The sequence below is a fragment of the Pan paniscus genome, chromosome 20 (assembly GCF_029289425.2).
Source record: "Pan paniscus chromosome 20, NHGRI_mPanPan1-v2.0_pri, whole genome shotgun sequence".
NCBI lineage: Eukaryota > Metazoa > Chordata > Mammalia > Primates > Hominidae > Pan > Pan paniscus.
The window spans coordinates 50,961,315-50,981,138 of record NC_073269.2 but is presented as its reverse complement, the minus strand read 5'-3'; the positions used below and the strand labels follow the sequence as shown (position 1 = coordinate 50,981,138).

The window sequence follows — 19,824 nt, the reverse complement described above, 5'->3', positions numbered from 1 at the left end:
CGTATTCCTGGGCTCAAGGAATCCTCCCACCTTAGCCTCCTGAATAGCTGGGACTATAGGCACACCTGGCTAATTTCTGTATTGTTAGTATTATTATTTGTAGCGATGGGGTCTCCATATGTTGCCCAGGCTGGTCTTGAACTCCTGGCCTGAAGCCACCCTCCAGTGTCAGCCTCTTAAAGTGCTGGGATTACGGGCGTGAGCCACCACCACTGGGATTACAAGAATGAACCACGGCGCCCAGCCCTGTCTCATTTCTTTCTCCATGACATCAGGTGTCTTCTGAGGTCTTGCAAGGGGGCGGATGGGGGGGGGCAGCTGAGAGCAGGGAATCACCTGCATCGCCCTTCCCCTCCCTACTCCCAGAGGAAGCTCCGGCCACAGGATGGTGTTGATGTGACAAACAGCATTTATTCCAGACTCCAGTGTCCACAGATGATGGGGTGGGGCGGAGGTAGGGCGGGGGCAGGAGTGGGACCAGGGGCGGGGTGAGGGGGGGGAATCCAGTGTCAGACTCTGCAGCAAGACGTCAGGTGGGGGGACCAGCAAGGGAGGCGGGAGGTAAAAATAGCTCCGGCCAGCCGACCCTCGGAGCCTTGTCCCAGGCCGGGCCTTGGGCTTGGGTCCAGGAGCTATTCTGGGGCCTGGGAGAGTCACATTCCCTGGAGGAAGGCCCCCTCCCACCCACCCACCCTCCCTCTCCTTCCCTCCCGGAGGCAGGCAGCCACTGTGGGTCCCTGCCTTGCCGGCAGAGGAAGGAAGGGAGGGCTGGGCAGGGAGAGGGAAGAGGGAAGGCGGGGGCGGGCATGGCGTGAGCAGGGCTGGTTCTCTGATGCCTGCAGCTCCAGGTCCAGGGACAGCCTCTAGGAGGTTCTTGGCTCAGCACTGGGGAGCGGATGGAGAGGTCAGCCTGTGCCCATGGGCGTGCTCCACTGCCCAGCAGGTCCCTCTCACCAGGGGGCCCAGGCCCTCACCCACCTCATCTCCGAAGCCCCCGCTGCCACCCCTGGCTCCTCCGGAGGCACCTCCCATGAGAAGGCCGGTCTGCTCTGGTTGCTCCGACCCAGAGTGGCTCAGCCCTGGCTCCCCTGGCGGCCTGGGGGGAGGAGGCAGCGGGCGGAGGCGTTGTGTTGGAGGTGCACACGGCAGGGGGAGGAACTGAGGATGGGGGTGGGTGGGACTAGGATGCGGCTGGGGATGGAGGTGAGGATGGGGGTGTGCTGGGTGGGGATGGCATAGGGATGGGGTATGGGCTGGTAATGGCACTGGGGTTAGGGTTGGGCATGGGGATGCAGATGCTATTGGGGTTGGAGGTGGGAATGTAGCTGGAGTTGGCTTTGGGATTGGTCTGGGATGGTTACGGATTGGAGGTGAGGACGGCCATGTGGTTGGGGCTGGAGACAAGGTTAGATAGGAGGAGCTTGGGGAGGCTTAGGGGTTGGATTTGGAGTCAGGAATGGGGACAAGATTGGGGATGGGGACATGGGTGAAGTTGGCTTCGGGATGGTGGAGGACTAGGGTTGGGAAATGGCTAGGTGAGGGCTGGATGGTGAGAGATAGGCTTGGAGGATAAATTGGAGTTAAGGGTGAGCTCAGGGGGATGATGGGTGTTGGGGCTGGAGGTTGGGGGAGGATGGGGATGTGGCCAGGGCTGGAGAGGAGCTTAGTTGAGGATGGTTTGAAGGGGGTTATGGATTGGAGTTGAGGGGAGATTGGGGGCAGGGTTGGGATTGGAGACAGGCATGGAGTTGGGGATGAGGCTGAGCTAGGGGCAGGAGAGGTGATTAGGGAAGGGGATGGTGTTGAGTTTGGCTTGGGGATGGGTTTGGGAATGGCCCTGGGTTGGGTTTGGGGCTGTAGTTGGGTATGAGGATGAGTTGGGGATGGCTGTGGATTAGTCTGGGGCTGGGTTTGGGGCTGTAGTTGGGGATGAGGATGGGTTGGGGATGGAGGTGGATGTGGTGGGATGCGGGGTGGAGGATAAGATGTGGTTGAGGTTATGGGTTGAGCTTGGGGTTGAGGGTGGGGATGGGGTTAAGCTATGGTGGTCATTGCAGATAGCAGGCCACTCACGGAGCCCCCTTCTCCCGCCGCTGGCGGCAGCAGGGGCCCCTTTTGCGTCTCATGCAGTAGAAGACAGCAACGACGAGGAGCAGGAGGCCCACGCTGACGGCCACGGCCATGACGGCCACTCCAGCCTGGGAGGTCTGGGGGCTCACTGCAGGGACAGGATGGAGAGAGGCGTGGGTCAGGCAGTGGGCTCTGTCTGCCCCACACCCGGCTCCTCTGCCACCACCTCAGTCACTCACCGGTGCCGAAGTGGAAGACATGGCGCTTGTTCCCGTGGGGGTTGGAGGCTTCACAGGAGATGCCATCGCGGCTCAGGGCGCTGGTCACTTTCAGGGTCAGAGAGCTGCTCACCCAACCCTGCCGTCCGGGGATTGGCTCTGCGGGCTGTGGAGGCTCCGATCAGGCCCCGGCTGGTGGGGTCAAGGGGTGGGGGCAAGGGCAGAGGTGAAAGACGTCCAGTCTCCCAGGAAGTGGAAAGGAGGATGTGATACTTGGATGAGTGAGAGGGGGCTCAGGGTGGAGAGGAAGGTCCCTTACGCTGCCCCCCAATTGGCTCCAGCTGAGTTTGGGGTCTGGATGGCCGCGGGCAGAGCAGATGAGTGTGACTTCGTCTCCTTCCCTCCAGCTGCCATCTGCCTTGGGCTCTATTTCCGCTGTCTTTAGCTCTGGCGAGCCTGTGGGTGGTGGGGATGGGAAGAAAGTGAAGGGAGAGGAGAGAGAGAGAGAAGAGAGGAATCGAGCAGAAGATGGAGTCCCCAGCCAGGGACTCAGGAACTTGTCCTGTTTGTCCAGGTCCCACACCCCACACTGTCCCCATCCAAGCCCACCCCCTCCCTGCCCCCTGAACCTTGGACCAGCAGCGTGAAGTTCTGGGTGCGGCTGAGGACCGGGACTGTGGGCAGGGAGGCCTCACATACGTAGGTGCCATTGGAATCGAAGGTGATAGAACTGAGCGACAGCATGGGGCCATCGCCCAGGGGAGTGGAGTCCTGGGAAGGGCAGAGGAGGAGGAGGACGCTGTGAGAGGGCGAGGAGTGAGGGGAGAGAGGAGGGTGCGAGTGCAGGGCCCGAGGGGGCTCCTTTCCCTCTCACCTTGGTCCAGCGTAGGGCAGGGGTGGGCAGGCCGTGCACGGAGCAGTTCACGACTGCACTGCTGTTTAGAGGTAAGGAAAGCACCTTCCCCTCGCTGAGCTCCAGGGGGTCCAGATCTGCAGTGGGGGACAGTCCGTCACTCTTCCCAGACCGCCACCCACTCAATTAGGGGCTCTCCAGGGGCGATCGGGGGTGCAAACATGAATGGACAGTTGGAAGCAGAGAACAGCAAGTAATCCTCCTGGTTTACCCCATCTCCATGAAATCTCCATTCTCCCATCCAGGCTCTCCAACCAAAAATCTAGCAGTCTAACCCCAACATTGACATGCCCAAGTCAATTACTTTTCTTCAGAGCTGACATCTGAGCCCAAGGTTAATGAATAACCTTAGGTGTGGAAGGTGTCCCTTCTGTGACTTTAGCACACAAACCTTTTGCTCAAACCCCAACCTGTGGGGTAACCTCCCTGTTACCCCCAAACATCTTTTCTGCAAAGTTTTGTTTTTGAATAGAGACAAGGTGTTGCTATGTTGGCCAGGCTGGGTCTCAAACTCCTGGCCTCAAGTGATCCTCCTGTCTTGACCTCCCAAAAGTGCTAGGATCACAGGCGTGAGCCCCTGCTCCTGGCCTCAGCAAGTCTTTATCTGGTCTGCTCCCAGGACAAATCTTCTGGCTTCCTGCCATCTCTGGCCCCAGGTTTGACTGTCTCAACCACCTCTTCACTAGCCTGCTCCTCCCTCTTGTCCATCCTCCACTGAGCAGCTAGAGGGACCTCTTTAAAACATCCACTGGTCAGGCCGGGCACGGTGGCTCATGCCTATAACCCCAGCACTTTGGGAGGCCGAGGCGGGTGCATCACCTGATGTCAGGAGTTCGAGACCAGCCTGGTCACATGGTGAAACCCCATCTCTACTAAAAATCCAAAAGTTAGCTGGGCATAGTGGTGCATGCCTATAGTCCCAGCTACTTGGGAGGCTGAGGCAGGAGAATCGCTTGAACCTGGGAGGTGGAGGTTGCAGTGAGCCGAGATCGTGTCACTGCGCTCCAGCCTGGGTGACAGAGTGAGACTCTGACTCAAAAAAAAAAAAAAAAAAAACCACCCACTGGTCATCCCTCCCCTCTGCATAAAACCCTGCAGTGGCTCCCCAGTACCCTTGGCATCGAGGCCAAACTTCTTGAGGGTGCCTAAAAGATGCTGCCTGGTCTGGCCCTCACCCACCTCTTGAACCATCTCCCACTCTTCCCCATTCCTCCTGTGCTCCCAGCTACCCCGTTCTCTTGCTGTTTTTCTTGAGTAGACCAAGTTGGGGCCTGCCTCAGGGCCTTTGCACTTGCTCACTCTACTTGCAGTGCTCTTTTTGTAGCTCTCTGCATTTTTTTTTTTTTTTTTTTGAGAGAGTTTGGCTCTGTCGCCCAGGCTAGAGTGCAGTGGCGGGATCTCAGCTCACTGCAAGCTCTGCCTCCTGGGTTCATGCCATTCTCCTGCCTCAGCCTCCCGAGTACCTGGGACTACAGGCACCTGCCACCACGCCCGGCTAATTTTTTGTATTTTTAGTAGAGACGGGGTTTCACCGTGTTAGCCAGGATGGTCTCAAACTCCTGACCTCATGATCTGCCCGCCTCTGCCTCCCAAAAGTGCTGGGATTACAGGTGTGAGCCACCGCGCCCGGCCAATTTCTTTTTTCTTTGAGACAGATTCTTGCTCTGTCACCCAGGCTGGAGTTCAGTGGCACGATCTCAGCTCACTGCAACCTCCGCCTCCCAGGATCAAGCGATTCTCCTGCCTCAGTCTCCTGGGTAGCTGGGATTACAGGCGCCAGCCATCATGCCTGGCTAATTTTTATATTTTTAGTAGAGACGGGGTTTCACCATGTTGGCCAGGCTGGTCTCGAACTCCTGACCTCAGGTGATCCACCTGCCTCGGCCTCCCAAAGTGCTGGGATTACAGGTGTGAGCCACCGTGCCTGGCTGCTGTCTGCTTTTCTGAGTCTCACTTAAATGTCTCTTCTCAGAGGCTTCCCTGACCTCCCCTATTGTGGACACCCAGATCTTTCCTACAGCACGGAAGGACTTATTCCACCAGCTGCTAAGAAGGGTGACAGCTGTCAGCCTGCAGCTGTCACCCCTCTCTGGGAGCTGCCTCAGCTGCTGAGAGCCCCTTGCCTAAGGCCAGCACACCTCTGAGGACTGGTTGATGTAGAGGTTATTAAGGCCCAGCCCCCTCACCCCAACTGGGGACAACTGTGAAGGGCCATCCTGGATTCCAAGTGCCCCGTGGGGCTGACTGAGGCCCTCTTTCTTTCTTTTATTTGTTTCTGAGATGGAGTCTCACTCTGTTGCCCAGGCTGGAGTGCAATGGCACGATCTCAGTTCACTGCAATCTCCGCTTCCTGGGTTCAAGCGATTCTCTTGCCTCAGGCTCCTGAGTGGCTGGGATTACAGGTGCATGCCACCACACCCAGCTAACTTTTAGTACAGAGGGGGTTTCACTATGTTGGCCAGGCTGGTCTCTAACTCCTGACCTCAGGTGATCCACCCACCTCGGCCTCCCAAAGTGTTGGGATTACAGGCATGAGCCACGGGGCCCGGCCTACTTTTTTATTTTTATTTTTCCTGAGACGGGGTCTTTCTCTGTCGCTCAGGCTGGAGTGCAGTGGCACAATCTTGGCTCACTGCAGTTTCAACCTTCCAGACTCAAGCGATCCTCCCACCTGGGCCTCCGAGTAGCTGGGACTACAGGTGTGTGCCACTATGCCTGGCTAATTTTTAATTTTTGTGTGTGTGTGTGCAAATGGGGTCTCCCTCTGTTGCCCACGCTGGCCTCAAACTCCTGGGCTCATACAATCCTCCTGCCTCAGCCTCTCAAAGTGCTGGGATTATAGGGATAAACCACTGCACCCAGCCTGAGACCTTCCTTAGACTTCAGTCCAACTTCTCCCCTTGCCAAATCTTGCTTCCTTTACCTCCCTAGACCCAAGAGGTGTGGAACCCAGGGTACTTCCCATAAACTTCTTGCCTGAAAACATCCAAGTCAGAATCTGCTTCTCAGGAAAGCAGACTGCAACACCCGCCACCTAAAATAATCCCCTCTCCTGCTCTCTCTCACTGGTGATATCACCTGTAGATACACTACTGTTACGAAAGGGCTTAGTTAGCATTTACCATCTGTCTCCCCTACTGAAATAACAGGGGTGGTCTGTCTTGTTCACAGATGTGTCCCCAGCATCTGGCGCAGGGTCTAGCCCAGGAAGGGATATGTAAGAAGTGCCAAGGGAGAATACAGCCTTTCCCCAGGGCCTGGATGCGAATGAACTGAAAAGCATTCTTAGAAGCCTGGGATTCAAGGGATTGGTGAGAAATAGACGGTAGGAAGGATGGGCAGTGAAGGTAGGAACCAGAGGAGCCTGGGGGGTGATGAGGAGATAGCCTTGACTGGGGAGAAGGATCAGCTAGCTAATGGTGGAACTGGCCAGGTGGACCTTGAAGGCCGTGGTGAGACACCTGGGCTTCTCCCAAGGGTACTGGGGAGCCATGGCAGATTCTGAGCAGAGGAGGGTCAGGTCTGTGCTACGGAAAGAGCTCTCGACAAGATGCGGTGGCTCACTCCTGTAATCCCAGCACTTTGGGAGAGCAAGGCAGGAGGATCGCATGAGGAGTTCGAGACCAGCCTGGGCAACATAGCCAGGTCCTGTCTCTGAAAAAAAAAAAAAAAAAAAAAACAACCAGAAAAACCCCCAAGAAATGCAGAGAAAGGGTTGAAGGCAGAGTGTTTGGGATGACAGAGCAACTTCAGGGCTGTAGGGAGGAGGGCGCAGAGGCACTGATGCCAGGGCCCCTCCTGCCCGCCCGTTCCCCCAGGGCTCTCACAGGCCACGCGCAGCTCCAGCGTCTTGGAGAGCTGCACGTCATCTGCCGCGTCGTAATCCTCCACTCTGCAGCCGTAGGTCCCGCTCTGGCCCCGGGTCACTCCCTCCAGGGTCAAGTTCCCCTCGAGATTCACATTCAGCACTTCCTCCTGCTCATCCTGGGAGACGGGGGACGAGGAACCAGGTTCAGAAGCCACCCCGGTTCAGCGGGCTTATGCTAGGTCAGAAGCCACCAGGTTAGTGTCATGCTAAGCCAGAATCAGGGGTCAGGGGCCATCAAGTCAGGTGGCATGCTAAGTCCTGACTCTCTCAAATCAGGGGTCAGAGGTCCTTTTAGTTCGTGGGCCACCAGATCAGGTGGCTGCCTAAGCCATGGGGCCTCCCAGGTCCCACATTAGAAGTTATGCAGGTTAGTAGGTCACAGAGGTCAGGGGCTGGGGGGTGGATCCCAGAGGGACCCTTGGGTGGGTCACCTGAAGGCGGAAAAGCGTATACTCCGGGCTGGGGCTGCCGTCCCCCCGGCAGAGCAGCTGGACAGTGTCACCCTCGCGTACCCAGCCTGCTGGGGTGGACGGGCTGCCCACCCAGAACTGCACGTGCTCCGTGGGATCTAAGGGAAGGGCAGGGAGATGGGAATTGTGATCAGGGGAAGGGTCAAGGCTAGAGGACAGGCGAGAGGTCAGCCCTGCATCCCAGGTGAGGGCTATGGCGGGTCAAAGGTTACGGGTCATAGGTTTCAAGCCTCAGGTTCACACTTATTCTGAGTGCCAGAGTTCAGAGGTTGAAATAAACTAAGAGTATAGGTCAAGAGTCAGAGGTCCGTATGGGCGATGGGTCAGTGTAAGACTTGGAGCCAGATGTCATAGGGGGACCGGATTCAGTGTGAGAAGGTGGAAAGCACCATTTAGTCATAAACTTCATGGGGCCCAGGGTGCTAAGTGGAGGTCGGAGGTCAGAGGTCAGGATGGGGCTTGTGCGACCAATTGAGGTCAGAGGTCAGTGGCCAGCACTAGCACATTTTTTTTTAGCATGAAGTAGGGAGGCAGAGGGTCAGAGCGGAGTGTGAAGCCCCCGGGTGGAGGGTCAGGCCTCATGAGGTGTGGAGCCTGAGGTCAGAGGTCAAAGGCCAGACAGACTCACAGTGCAGGGTGAGGTGGAAGGTGGGGCTGTCCAGGCGGTCGTGGCGGCCCTCGGGCAGGCTGTAGTGGGCGGCGCAGTGGAAGCTGGCGTCTCGGTCATCCTTGCGGAGCCGCAGGTAGAGGGTGCTGGTGAGGGAGAGCAGGCCCGAGGCCTCCCGGACCGTGCGGCTGGTCATGTAGCCCTCTGGGAGAGATCGGGGGAGGTGGCAGTCAGCCAGGCCCTAGCCCCGCCACCCACCCCAGCCCACGTCCTGCCGCGCTCCTGCGCTGCTCACCTGGGTTCATCTCTACGGGCACCTCCAGGCGCCGCCCGTTGCGATACCACGTGATCTTGGGGGCCGGGTTCCCGTTCCGGCTGTTGCAGGTGGCGATCTGAGGCAGACACGGGCATGGCCCTGGGCTTGGAGCTGGGACTCTGAAGTCGGGGCTCCTCTCTCAGGAGTTCTCCCCACTCAGACTCATGAGCCGGGCTCCTAACTCCCGACTCTCCCAGGACCCAGGAGTCCGAATTCCTAGTCCCCGACTCAGACTAAAGAGTCCAGGCCTCCAGCACCATCCTCCAGGGACCAAGGATTCTGGGTCCCCCAGCTCTCTCCTTCCTAGGACACAGGAGTCTTCCCCCTCTGCCCTTCCTTTCTTTTTTCTTTTCTTTTTCTTTTCTTCTTCTTCTTTTTTTTTTTTTTTTTTGAGACGGAGTATTGCTCTGTGGCCCAGGCTGGAGTTCAGTGGTGTGATCTTAGCTCACTGTAGCCTCTGCCTTCTGGGTTCGAGTGATTCTCCTGTCTCAGCCTCCCGAGCAGCTGGGATTACAGTTGCACACCAACACACCCGGCTAATTTTTGTATCTTTAGTAGAGACGGGGTTTCATTATGTTGGCCAGGCTGGTCTGGAACTCCTGACCTCAGGTGATCCGCCTGCCTCTGCCTCCCAAAATGCTGGGATTACAGGCATGAGCCACCTCGCCTGGCCTTACCCCTCCTCCTTTATTACCCAGGGGTCCCCAGCCCCTCCTCCCTCAGACCCAGGGGTCCAGGGCCCTGTCCCCTCCTCCTCCAGGACCCTGGGGCCAAGGTCCACCCGAGAGGTACCTCCTGGGCAGAGTCCTCCATCACAGACAGTGTCCCTTTGTTGGGGGAGACCTCAGTGGCCTCTGGCTTTGCTGTGAAAAAGACGTTCACGTCAGGAGCCCCTGCCCTGCGCCCCTCCCTGCCTGCCTCCCTTCGGGGGATGCCCGAGGACACTTACCAAACACGTTGAGCCGCGCAGTGGCCTCAGCAGTGCCTGCCGCCCCTGCCCTCACCACGCACACGTAGTCTCGCTCGTCGCCCACCTGGGCCTCAGCCAGCACCAGGCGCCCCTGGGAGTCCAGCTGGTATGGGGGACTGCGGCCCCGGGTGTCATGCATTGTGACCTGGAGCTCAGAGCCCTGCATCTCAGCCGAGGCTAGGCGGGGGCGAGCTCCCGAGCGGTCGGTCTGTGGGCGCGGGGCAGGCTCTCAGCTCCGGGTGTCCCAGCGCTCCTCAGTCTCTCTCTCTCTGGGTCCTTTCTCTCTGCAGCTCCTGGCTCTGCCTCTTTTCCTCTTGTTATGGGTCTCCCTGGTCCCTCTGTCCCTCCCCACCTTCTCCTGCCCCCATTCCCTATCAGTTCTTGATTTTTCCTGTCTCCTTTTCTCCATCTCATTCCGGTCCCATCCCTTCTCCTCTCGGTCTCTCCCTCTCCCGATTGTCTCTCATTTTCTTTCCTCTTTTTTTTTGAGATAGAGTCTTGCTCTGTCGCCTGGCTGGAGAGCATTGGCTCGATCTCGGCTCACTGCAACCTCTACCTCCCAGGTTCAAGCGATTCTCCTGCCTCAGCCTCCTGAGTAGCTGGGATTACAGGCACATGCCATCACGCCCAGCTAATTTTTGTATTTTTAGTAGAGACGGGGTTTCACCATGTTGGTCAGGACAGTCTTGATCTCTTGACCTCGTGATCCACCCGCCTCGGCCTCCCAAAGTGCTGGGATTACAGGCGTGAACCACCGTGCCTGGCCTTCTCTCCTCTTTAGTCCTCCCTGACCCCTCGAGTCTCCTGCTTTCTTTTTTTCTTTCTTTTTCTTTTTGAGATGGAGTTTCGCTCTTTTTGCCCAGGGTGGAGTGCAGTGGCATGATCTCAGCTCACTGCAACCTCCGCCTCCCAGGTTCAAGTGATTCTCCTACCTCAGCCTCCTGGGTAGCTGGGATTACAGATGCCCGCCACCACGCCCGCTAATTTTTGTATTTTTGTAGACGGGGTTTCGCCATGTTTGCCAGGCTGGTCTCGAACTCCTGACCTCAGGTGATCCACCCGCCTGGGCCTCCCAAAGTGCTGGGATTACAGGCGTGAGCTACCGTGCCTGGCTTCTGCTTTCTTGATGTCTGTCTCTGTTCTCTCTCTCAAGAGCCCGCAGTCCAGAGCAGGTCAATGTCATTCTAGACTTGGCTGTGCCTAGACACGGGGCACCTTGCAGATCCCTTCCCCTCAGTGGGACTCAGTGACCCCATCTGTAACAAGGAGTGTGGCTTGGTGGATCTCTACAGGCCTTAGGCACTGATGAGAGAATGAACCTTTGCTGCCCTGCTGTGCCCTGACTCCAGGCCCCCCAGCCCCAAGCACTCACAAGGAACCATTCCAGCATATAATGGTCGTGGGTTCCCGTAGGGGTGCAGTCCAGAATGACAGAATTTCCTCGCATCACCTCCACCAGCGGGGGCACAGACAAGCGCACCTCCGCCTGGGCATCTGCAAGAGAGCAACTGAGCTATCGTCCACCACACCAACAGGAAGAGCCCTCCAGACAGGGTCCCCTCTCCCCCAGGACACAAGTGTCCAGGTCCCAGCCCCTCCTCCCTCAGACCCAGGAGTCCAGGTGCCAGCCGCTCCTCCCTCAGACCCAGGAATCTGGGCCCCTGTCCCCTCCTCCCTCAGACCCAGGAGTCTAGGCCCCAGCCCCTCCTCCCTCAGACCCAGGAGTCTAGGCCCCAGCCCCTCCTCCCTGAGATCCTTTCGCCCTCCATCCCTTCTCCCTGCATCTCTGGGTCTCAAATCCATCTCTCCCTGTACTTGCAGAGCTCAGGGCTCCTCCTCTGGGCTGCACAGGGCCCTGTGGCCTCCGCTGAACACTCCTGGGGTAATACTGCACCAGCCCTTGCCTATCCCAACAGAGCACACGCCACCCCCCAGGGCAGGGCCAGGCCTGGCTCAGCCATTTCCCTCCAGCACCCTGGGCAGGGCCACCTCTGTGATGATGGATAAATGTCTCTCTCCATCCTGGTCTCCACCTTTGCGTGTGTCTCTCCTCTTGGGTCTCCATCTCTGTCCCTGTCTCTGCCTCTCTCTGCACCTGCACCACTCAGTCCCTGGGTCTCTTCCGCTCTCCCATGAGTGAGGGGCTGGGGTGTGGGCTGCGGCTGGGCCCGGAGCTTAGGCGGGATGGGTGTGTGGGGGCAGTGAGGGGGGACAGGGCTGGGCAGGTTTCAGGAATGTGGGAGGGACAGGCTGGCTGAGACCTGCCCGGCCTGGAGCCAGAGCCCCCAGCCGCCTCTTGGCCCCCCTCTCAGTTTGATACAACAGCAAACGGGATAAGTCGAGTCATCTTGCAAAAGGATAAGGTTGAGGCCCAGGATCTTGGGAAGCTGGGCACCTGGACTCCTGGGATCAGAGGGAAGAGGAGGCTGGGGCCTGGTGGAGTAGTTCTTGTAGAAAAACCACCACCCTCCCTCACCCTCTGGGCTGGCATCCTGGCATCAGCTCTCAGTGCTTCTTAGAAACTCCCTTCCCTTCTCTGCTCAATCTGGCCCAGCCCTACCCCTGGGGACCCACTGTTGACCATGAGTGTGCCAGGGGCCTGGATTCCCAAGCGCTCACCTCTGGCCCCAGCCTGTCCCCAGGGAGGGGTGACGGGGTCCAGGCTGGTGCCTAAGGCTGGGTCTGATCTGCAGACAAGTGGAGGCAGAGATTTCCTCTCTCTTCCCCAATCTCTCTCATCTCTCTGTCCCTCTGTCCCCAGCACCCCCACCCCCACCCCCCAGCCCCAGGCCTCCTCTCCTTCTATCCCCATGCAGGTGTGTAAATGTAGCTGAGGCCCCAGGAAGGGGGCCTGTCACTTGGAAACACTTTGTTCCACTGTCACTGCCCGAGGCTGGTGCTCCAGCCCTTTCCTGAGGGAGGCGGGTTCTTTATACTAGACTCTGGAAACTCCTAAATACATGTGGATCGCTGGTGTGGGGACACATGGTCCTCGCTTCTCTAAGGGGTCCCTGGACCTCTCAAAACTTGAGGACCTTTGAGGGAGAAAGCCCTGGGGTTTTGATCCTCTGTGCCCTGGGGGAAGCTATTCTAGCCACTGGAGGCCTGGACTCCTGGGTCTGAGGAAAGAGGGGCTGGGGGCCCAGATTCCAGGGTCTGAGGGAGGAGGCAGGTGGGACCCAGATTCCAGGGTGCTGAGTGGGAAGGGGGCTGACTTCTCTGGTTGTCTCTGATCCACCGCCTGGGTATCCCCAGCTCTCCTGCCTGGCTGTCCCCAGATCTCTCTCACTGGAAGGCGTACCTTCCAACACTCCCATATCCCTCCTCCTTGGGGTCCCCACATTTTGCTTCCTGGGGTCAGGGTAAAGCCCTTTCTCCTCGCTTTCCCGGGGTCCCCAGGGGCCTCTCCCCAGTCCCACCTTGCCCTCAGCCCGAGCCATACCTGGGTGCGCCGCCAGCAGGACTGCGAGCAACAGCAGCCGCGGGGCCCCGCGCGCCTGGGCCGGTGCGTCCGGGGGCTCCATGTTCACGGCGGCGGCGGAGACTGAGCCCCGGCTGCAGCTCGGCCGCTGCGGGGCTGGGAGCCAGAGGCCCCGCCCCCGGCAGCCCCGCCCCGCCCCGCCCTCCAGGCCCCCCTCGTCCCCCCATGCCCGGGCGCGGGGCCAGGACCTCCCACTGCCCGGAGCGGACCTCCCAGTGCACGGGGCCAGGCTCGGGGCTCGTCCGCCCCCAAGCCTAGAGCTGTCCGGGCTTACTGACCAGCGCCTGCAGCGGGGGGCCTGATCGACCAGTGTAGCCAGTGACCCGAGCTGGGATCTCACCAGGCAATCGCGGACCCTCTCCTCGTTATTCTGACCAGGGGCCTTGGGGACTCGTCCCCACTGTGACCAGCAGCCTGGGCTGGCATCGTCGATTTTAACCAGAGGACCCCACTGCAACCTGTGGCCTGCGATGGCCTCTCCCAGTGTAACTAATGGCCCCAAGCGTGCCGTCCGAGTGGCCTGCACTGGCCTCTCCCAATCCAACCAGTGACCCCTGCAGCCTGACCAGTGGCCCCCAGCAGCTGCTCCCAGTATGCCCGGAGATGTTTTCCCCTGTGGTCAGTGCTCTGGGCTGCTTTCCTCGTCTGACCAGTAGCCTGGAATCAACCGGTTTAATCTCTTATCTTCAATGGTCTTCAAATCCAGGTCCTCCTAGGCCGCTTCGATGATGGGGCTGGGGGTGGGGTACGGGGTGCCCTCTCTGCTCGCTCACCCATGGAAGGCCCTCCCACTCTTCCCCCTATCCAGGGAATCCCAGGAATGCCACCCTCCCTTCCTCCTTCCCGCTCTCTCCTTCATTCCCTCCCAACCTTGTGGGGAGGGGAGGAGTCAGGCTGGCCGGAGCAGGTGAGGAGGGCAGGGGAAGAGGCCAGGGCACCTGCGGGAAGGGGGAGGAGTCCAGCCACTGCTAGGAAGCGTGGATCACAGGTCCGACTGCCCAAGGCCCCTACAGGCCAGGTCAGACTGGGACAAAATCCCCCACTAGATGTCACTAGTTGCCCAGGACAGTGGTCAGAACGTGGGAGGGTGGGGGGTCGCTGGCCACACTGGGAGAGGTTACCCAGGCTTCTGATCAGCCTGGGGGTTGAGGTAGCCCTGGAGCTGGGCTTTGCCTGCTCAGACATACAGAGAAGGCTTGGATTACAGGTCAGCCTGGGAGTTATTAGACTGGTCAAGGTTACTTTATCCATTGGTCATACAGGAGAGCAACGTTTTTTTTGTTTGTTTGTTTTGTTTTTGACAGGGTCTCGCTCTGTTGCCCAGCCGGGAGTGCAGTGGGCGCAATCATAGCTCATTGAAACCTCAACCGCCGGGGCTCAAGCAATCCTTCCACTTCAGCCTCCCAAGGAGCTGGGACTATAGGCTTGTGTTACCATGTCCAGCTAATTTTTGTATTTTTTTGGTAATAGAAACAGGGTATTACTATGTTGCCCAGGCTGGTCTCCAACTCTTGGGCTCAAGTGATCCTCCTGCCTTCCAAAGTGCTGGGATTACAGGCATGAGCCACTGCATCCATCCTACAGAGCAACTGTTACATTGGGAAAGACCTTTTAGGATCAACTGTACCAGCCCCCCCTCCAGCAAGTCCCCTCTGCCTTCCCTGGCTGGGTCAGGTTCCCCCTCTGGGCTCCCCCACCTGAGCCCGGCACACTCTGGGGGTCCCTGGCTGGGGATAGGTCTGTCTCCCTCAGTGGACTGTGAGCCTGTGAGGGCAGGGCCAGGGATGTCTCGATCACTGTGGTGAGCTAAGGGCTCCTCCCCTGGGCACCCCGCCCAGCACAAGACCAGACACAGTGCAGGTGCTCAGGGTAGGTTTGTTTGCAAGGCACACAAGCTCACGTGCAGATTCCATCCAGACTGGAGCATCCCAGGATACACAATACAAACTCATTCACGGGGAATGCGGCGGCACTCCAAGACAGTCCCAGGTGCTGTTAAGCTCACACACTGTGAGCACCGACACCCATACCCTAGCTCTTCTGTCCCCAGCCTGTGCACCTTCTGTTTGGGCTGGACCCTGGTACATGCCCTCTCAGCAGCCATCCCCCACTTCCACCTCCCTCAAGAACCCAGCCAGCTGAGGCTGGGCGCTGTGGCTCATGCCTGTAATCCCAGCACTTTGGGAGGCCGAGGTGGGTGGATCACCTGAGGTCAGGAGTTCGAGACCAGCCTGACCAACATGGTGAAACCGCATCTCTACTAAAAATACAAAATTAGCTGGGCGTGGTGGCACATGCCTGTAATCTCAGCTACTCAGGAAGCTAAGGCAGGAGAATCACTTGAATCTGGGAGGTGGAGGTTGCACTGAGCTGAGATCGTGCCACTGCACCATGTTGCCTGGGCAACAAGAGTGAAATTCTGTCTCAAAAAAAAAAAAAAAAAAAAGAAGAACCTAGCCATCTGAGGTTCTGGGTGAGGGAGGAGAACTCTATGGCATGTGTATGAAGGAGAAAAGTCAGAAACACCAAAACAGCAGCCGTGGCCCCTTGCAGACTTGCAGAAACTAGTCTTGTAACATCATCTGCCTTTGTCCCCTGTAATTTATTCTCACAAAACAGCCTGAAGGATTCCTTTTACATGTGAATCAACTCATGTCACTCTTCTGCCCCAGGGTCCTCCCATGACTTCTGTCTCACTTAGGGTAAAAGCGGAGGTCCAGGTCAGCCGCAGGGACTCACGTCTGTAATCCCAGCAATTTAGGAGCCTGAGGCGGGAGGACTGCTTGAGCCCGGGAGTTTGAGACCAGCCTGGGCAACATAGCGAAACCCCGTCTCTACAAAAAAATATAAAAATGGCCAGGCATGGTGGCCCATGCCTGCAATCCCAGCACTTTGGGAGGCCGAGGTGGGCGGATCACCCGAGGTCAGGAGTTCGAGACCAGCCTGGCCAACATGGTGAAACCCCCTCTCTACTTAAAATAAAAAAATTAGCCGGGGGTTGTGGCAGGTGCCTGTAATCCCAGCTACTCGGGAGGCTGAGGCAGGAGAATTGCTTGAACCTAGGAGGTAGAGGTTGCAGTGAGCTGAGATCATGCCATTGCACCCCAGCCTGGGTGACAGAGTGAGACTCAGTATCAAAAAAAAAAAAGTTCTAATTCCATCCATGCTGCCGCAGGTGTATATCCTCACATATTTTAACTAACAAGGCTTATCTTTTCTGAAACTCTGGGCTCAAGCGATCCTCCTACCTCAGCCTCCCAAAGTGCTGGGATTACAGGTGTGGGCCATCACGGTTGGCCAGACTTACCTTTTCATTGTTTTTGAGACGGAGTTTCACTCTTGTTGCCCAGGCTGGAATGCAATGGCGTGATCTTGGCTCACTGCAACCTCCGCCTCCCAGGTTCAAGCAATTCTCCTGCCTCAGCCTCCCAAGTAGCTGGGATTACAGGCATGCGCCACCATGCCCGGCTAATTTTGTGTTTTTAGTAGAGACAGGGTTTCACCATGTTGGCCAGGCTGGTTTCGAACACCTAACCTCAGGTGATCCACCAGCCTCAGCCTCCCAAAATGTTGGGATTACAGGCGGAAGCCACAGCGCCTGGCTGACCTATCTTTTCTTGACCTTTTTTCCCATTATTTTTCACACAGTGTGTGACGATTAACTTTACAACTAGCTCACAGCTTGTGGAATATGGGGAGAATGACATATTTGGAGGGGAATGGTTCTTCCCTGATTCCAGTCTCAGATCTGGAAAGTGGAACTATTGAAACTTTTTGTCTTGGGTGGCAGCGTGAATGCATTTTTTGATTGTACAATGAGAGACGGTTGTGCAGGGAAAGTTTCGATAAGAACTTCTGCAAAGGGCCTATTGATACTGAACATTCAAAGCCAGCTGTGGTGGCTCATACCTACAATCCCAGCACTTTGGGAGGCTGAGGCAGGCGGATCGCTTGAGCCCAGGAATTTGAGACCAGCCTGGGCAACATGGAAAAACCCTGTATCTACAAAAAATACATATTAACCGGGGGTGGTGGTGGTTTGTGCTTGTAGTCCCAGCTACTCAGGAGGCTGAGGTGGGAGGATCGCTTGAACTGGGGAGATCAAGGCTGCAACGAGCCAAGATCGTGCTACTGCACTCCAGCCTGGGTGAAAGAGTGAGACCTTGTCTAAAAAACAAAACACAACAAAAAAACCCAAAGGAGCGGGCTATAGTAGATATTTTGCAGGAAGGATTACCTAGCATCTGCAGCCCCTTCCCACATTTAAGGAAATTCCTACTGTCTGAAAGCCTCTGTTGCCCACTCTTGAAGCCAACAAGAATGGATGTTTGCTTTCCTGCATCTGTTGGAGCTAAGGTGACTTAAGCTTGGCAAATCCTTCCACACTTTTGAATATCAGGAATTGGCCATCTCTTCCAGCCATGCATGGCAGCTGGGACAGATTCTGTTTTCCAAAGACGGCTACAACAATCTCTTTCTTTTTTCTTTTTGAGACAGGGTCTTGCTCTGTCACCCAGGTTGGAGTGCAATGGCATGATCATGGCTCACTGCAGCCTCGTCCTCCAGGGCTCAAGTGATCCTCTCACCTCAGCCTCCTGGGTAGCTGTGAGTACAGGTGTGCACCACCACTCCTAGTTAAATTTTTTTTTTTTGTAGGAATGGGGTTTTGCCATGTTGTGACAGTGTCTTTCATCCCACATGTGTTTCCACAATGAGAGCTTGATACTCTTTCCATCAAGAGCTGGGGTCTATGGCACCCTCCTCTCAAATCTGTGCAGTTTGGTGACTTGCATACAACCAACAGAATTCAGCTGAAGTGAAGTTGCGGAACTCCCAAAATGAGCTAGAAAAGGCCATGCAGCTTCTGCCTGGGTCTTCAGCGGCCATATAAAGTTTGACTACCTTGAGGCAGCCATGCTGTGGGGAAGCCCAAGCTGGCCAGTGCAGAGACTATATGGTGGGGGAGGCCCTGAGACCACAGGGAGATGCCCACTTGTCCAGCACCCCCAGCCGCCCTGTGGCAAGCATCACTGATTGCACTGTTTGTTTGCATCCTGAGCCAAAACAAACCAGCCACGCCTTTCTTCAAATCCCAGCCCACAGCAACCATGAGACTTAATGCAATGATTGCTGTCATTTGCGGCTAAGTTGTGAAGTGATTTATTACCAGCAACAGCTAATGAGAAGAGCAGCCATATCCTATTTCTGGGGCAGCAGAGGCAGCGAGACAACTACAGTGTCTAGTGGCCATCGCCAGCATGGCCTCATCAGACCGGTTCTGTGGTGTCACTGTGGCTGGGTTACCATTGCTGGCCAGTTGCCAGGATTCTTCCTGCTCACTTTCCAATCCTGATTCCCCAGTTCACTCCTGGGATTCTGTGAGCGACCCCAAATCCTCTCAATAAATTCCCTTTCTGCCCCTGAGGTAGCGTCTGTTGCTTGGAACTAAATCTGTGATAATTCTCTTTCTTTCTTTTCTTTCTTTCTTCCTTCCTTCCTTTCTTTTCTTTCTCTCCTTCCTTCCTTCCCTCCTTCCTTTTCCTCTCTCTCCCTCCCTTCCTTCCTTTCCTTCCCTTCCTTTTTTTTTTTTTCAGACTTTCGCTCTTGTTGCCCAGGCTGGAGTGCAATGGCACAATCTCGGCTCACTGCAACCTCCATCTCCTGGGTTGAAGTGATTCTCTTGCCTCAGTCTCCCGAGTAGCTGGGATTACAGGTGCCCGCCACCATGCCTGGCTAATTTTTGTATTTTTAGTACAGATGGGGTTTCACCATGTTGGGGTGAAAGTATAGACGGGGTTTCACTCCTGACCTCAGATGATCCACCTGCCTCGGCCTCCCAAAGTGCTGGGATTACAGCTGTGAGCCACTGCGCCCGGCCCTGATACATTCTTTCAAGCCTCCTGTCCATTGGAATACTTTTTCATCATTTAAAAAATTTTCTTTTCTTTTTTGAGACAGGGTCTTGCCATGTTGCCCAGGCTGGAGTGCAGTGGTGCAATCTCGGCTCACTGAAGCCTTGACCTCCCAGGCTCAAGCCATCCTCCCACCTCAGCCTCCTGAGTAGCTAGGACTTACAGGCATGTGCCACCATGCCTGGCTAATTTTTCCAAAATTTTTTGTGGAGATGGAGTTTCATCACGTTGCTCAGGCTGGTCTCAAACTTCTGAGCTCAAGCATCCCGCCTGCCTCAGTCTCCCAAAGTGCTGGGATTACAGGCATGAGCCACCACGTCTGGCCTCATCATCTTTTAAGTATCAGCTCAGACATCGCCTCCTCCTGGAAGCACTCCCTGACCTCCCAGGCTGAGTCAGGTGCCCACTCTGGGTTCCTGTAGCCCCCTGGGATTCCCTACCCCAGCCATGCCCACTCTGGGTCATCACTATCTAGGGACAGGTCTCTTTCCTCTAGTGGAAGGTGAGCCCTAGTGGGGCAGTGATCACTGCTTCCTGGTCAGCATTGCTCAGCCCAGCGCTGGGCACAGGGCAAGGTCTCCGGGAATGGGGCAATTTAAACAAGGTGGAGGGAGGCTTGGGTCACTCCAAGATGAATCATGAGGTGGTATCTCTTCTTCCTCAGCAAGATTTAGACTGGAAGTTAGCAGTTACTCTGGGAGAAAGATGTCGGAGAGGAATGAAGGACAGAGAGAGGGATGAGCACAGACCGTGGCAAGGCAAGGTGGATAACCATCAGGGAAATGTGTGGTCCTTTTGACCAGGGACTTAACCTGGATATCTGGGTCTGGGTCCAGGGATTTTTTTTGCCATGATGAAGCAGGAGGGTTGGATGCCCGATTCTCAGAAAACTTGGGATTCTGGACTTCTAAATCCTGAGAGCAGGACTCCTGGGTATCACAGAGAAGGCTGGGGGCCCAGTTTCTTTTTTTTTCTTTTTTTAAGACAGGATCTCGGTCT

General features: G+C 56.6%; 1 protein-coding gene across 1 annotated transcript; it reads right to left on the bottom strand.

Moving 5' to 3' along the window:
• Window positions 1-389: 389 nt before the first annotated feature.
• BCAM (basal cell adhesion molecule (Lutheran blood group)) lies at window positions 390-13,031 on the bottom strand. The gene is made up of 15 exons (XM_003817547.6): window positions 12,875-13,031; window positions 10,805-10,926; window positions 9,412-9,640; window positions 9,255-9,325; window positions 8,442-8,538; window positions 8,168-8,350; window positions 7,501-7,637; window positions 7,029-7,185; window positions 3,163-3,278; window positions 2,918-3,059; window positions 2,608-2,744; window positions 2,310-2,454; window positions 2,074-2,218; window positions 979-1,096; window positions 390-885 (listed from the first exon to the last, which is right to left on the bottom strand). Exons 1-15 carry the CDS (start codon window positions 12,954-12,956, stop codon window positions 880-882), a joined length of 1,887 nt encoding a protein of 628 aa, XP_003817595.4. The 5' UTR covers window positions 12,957-13,031; the 3' UTR covers window positions 390-879.
• Window positions 13,032-19,824: the final 6,793 nt, after the last annotated feature.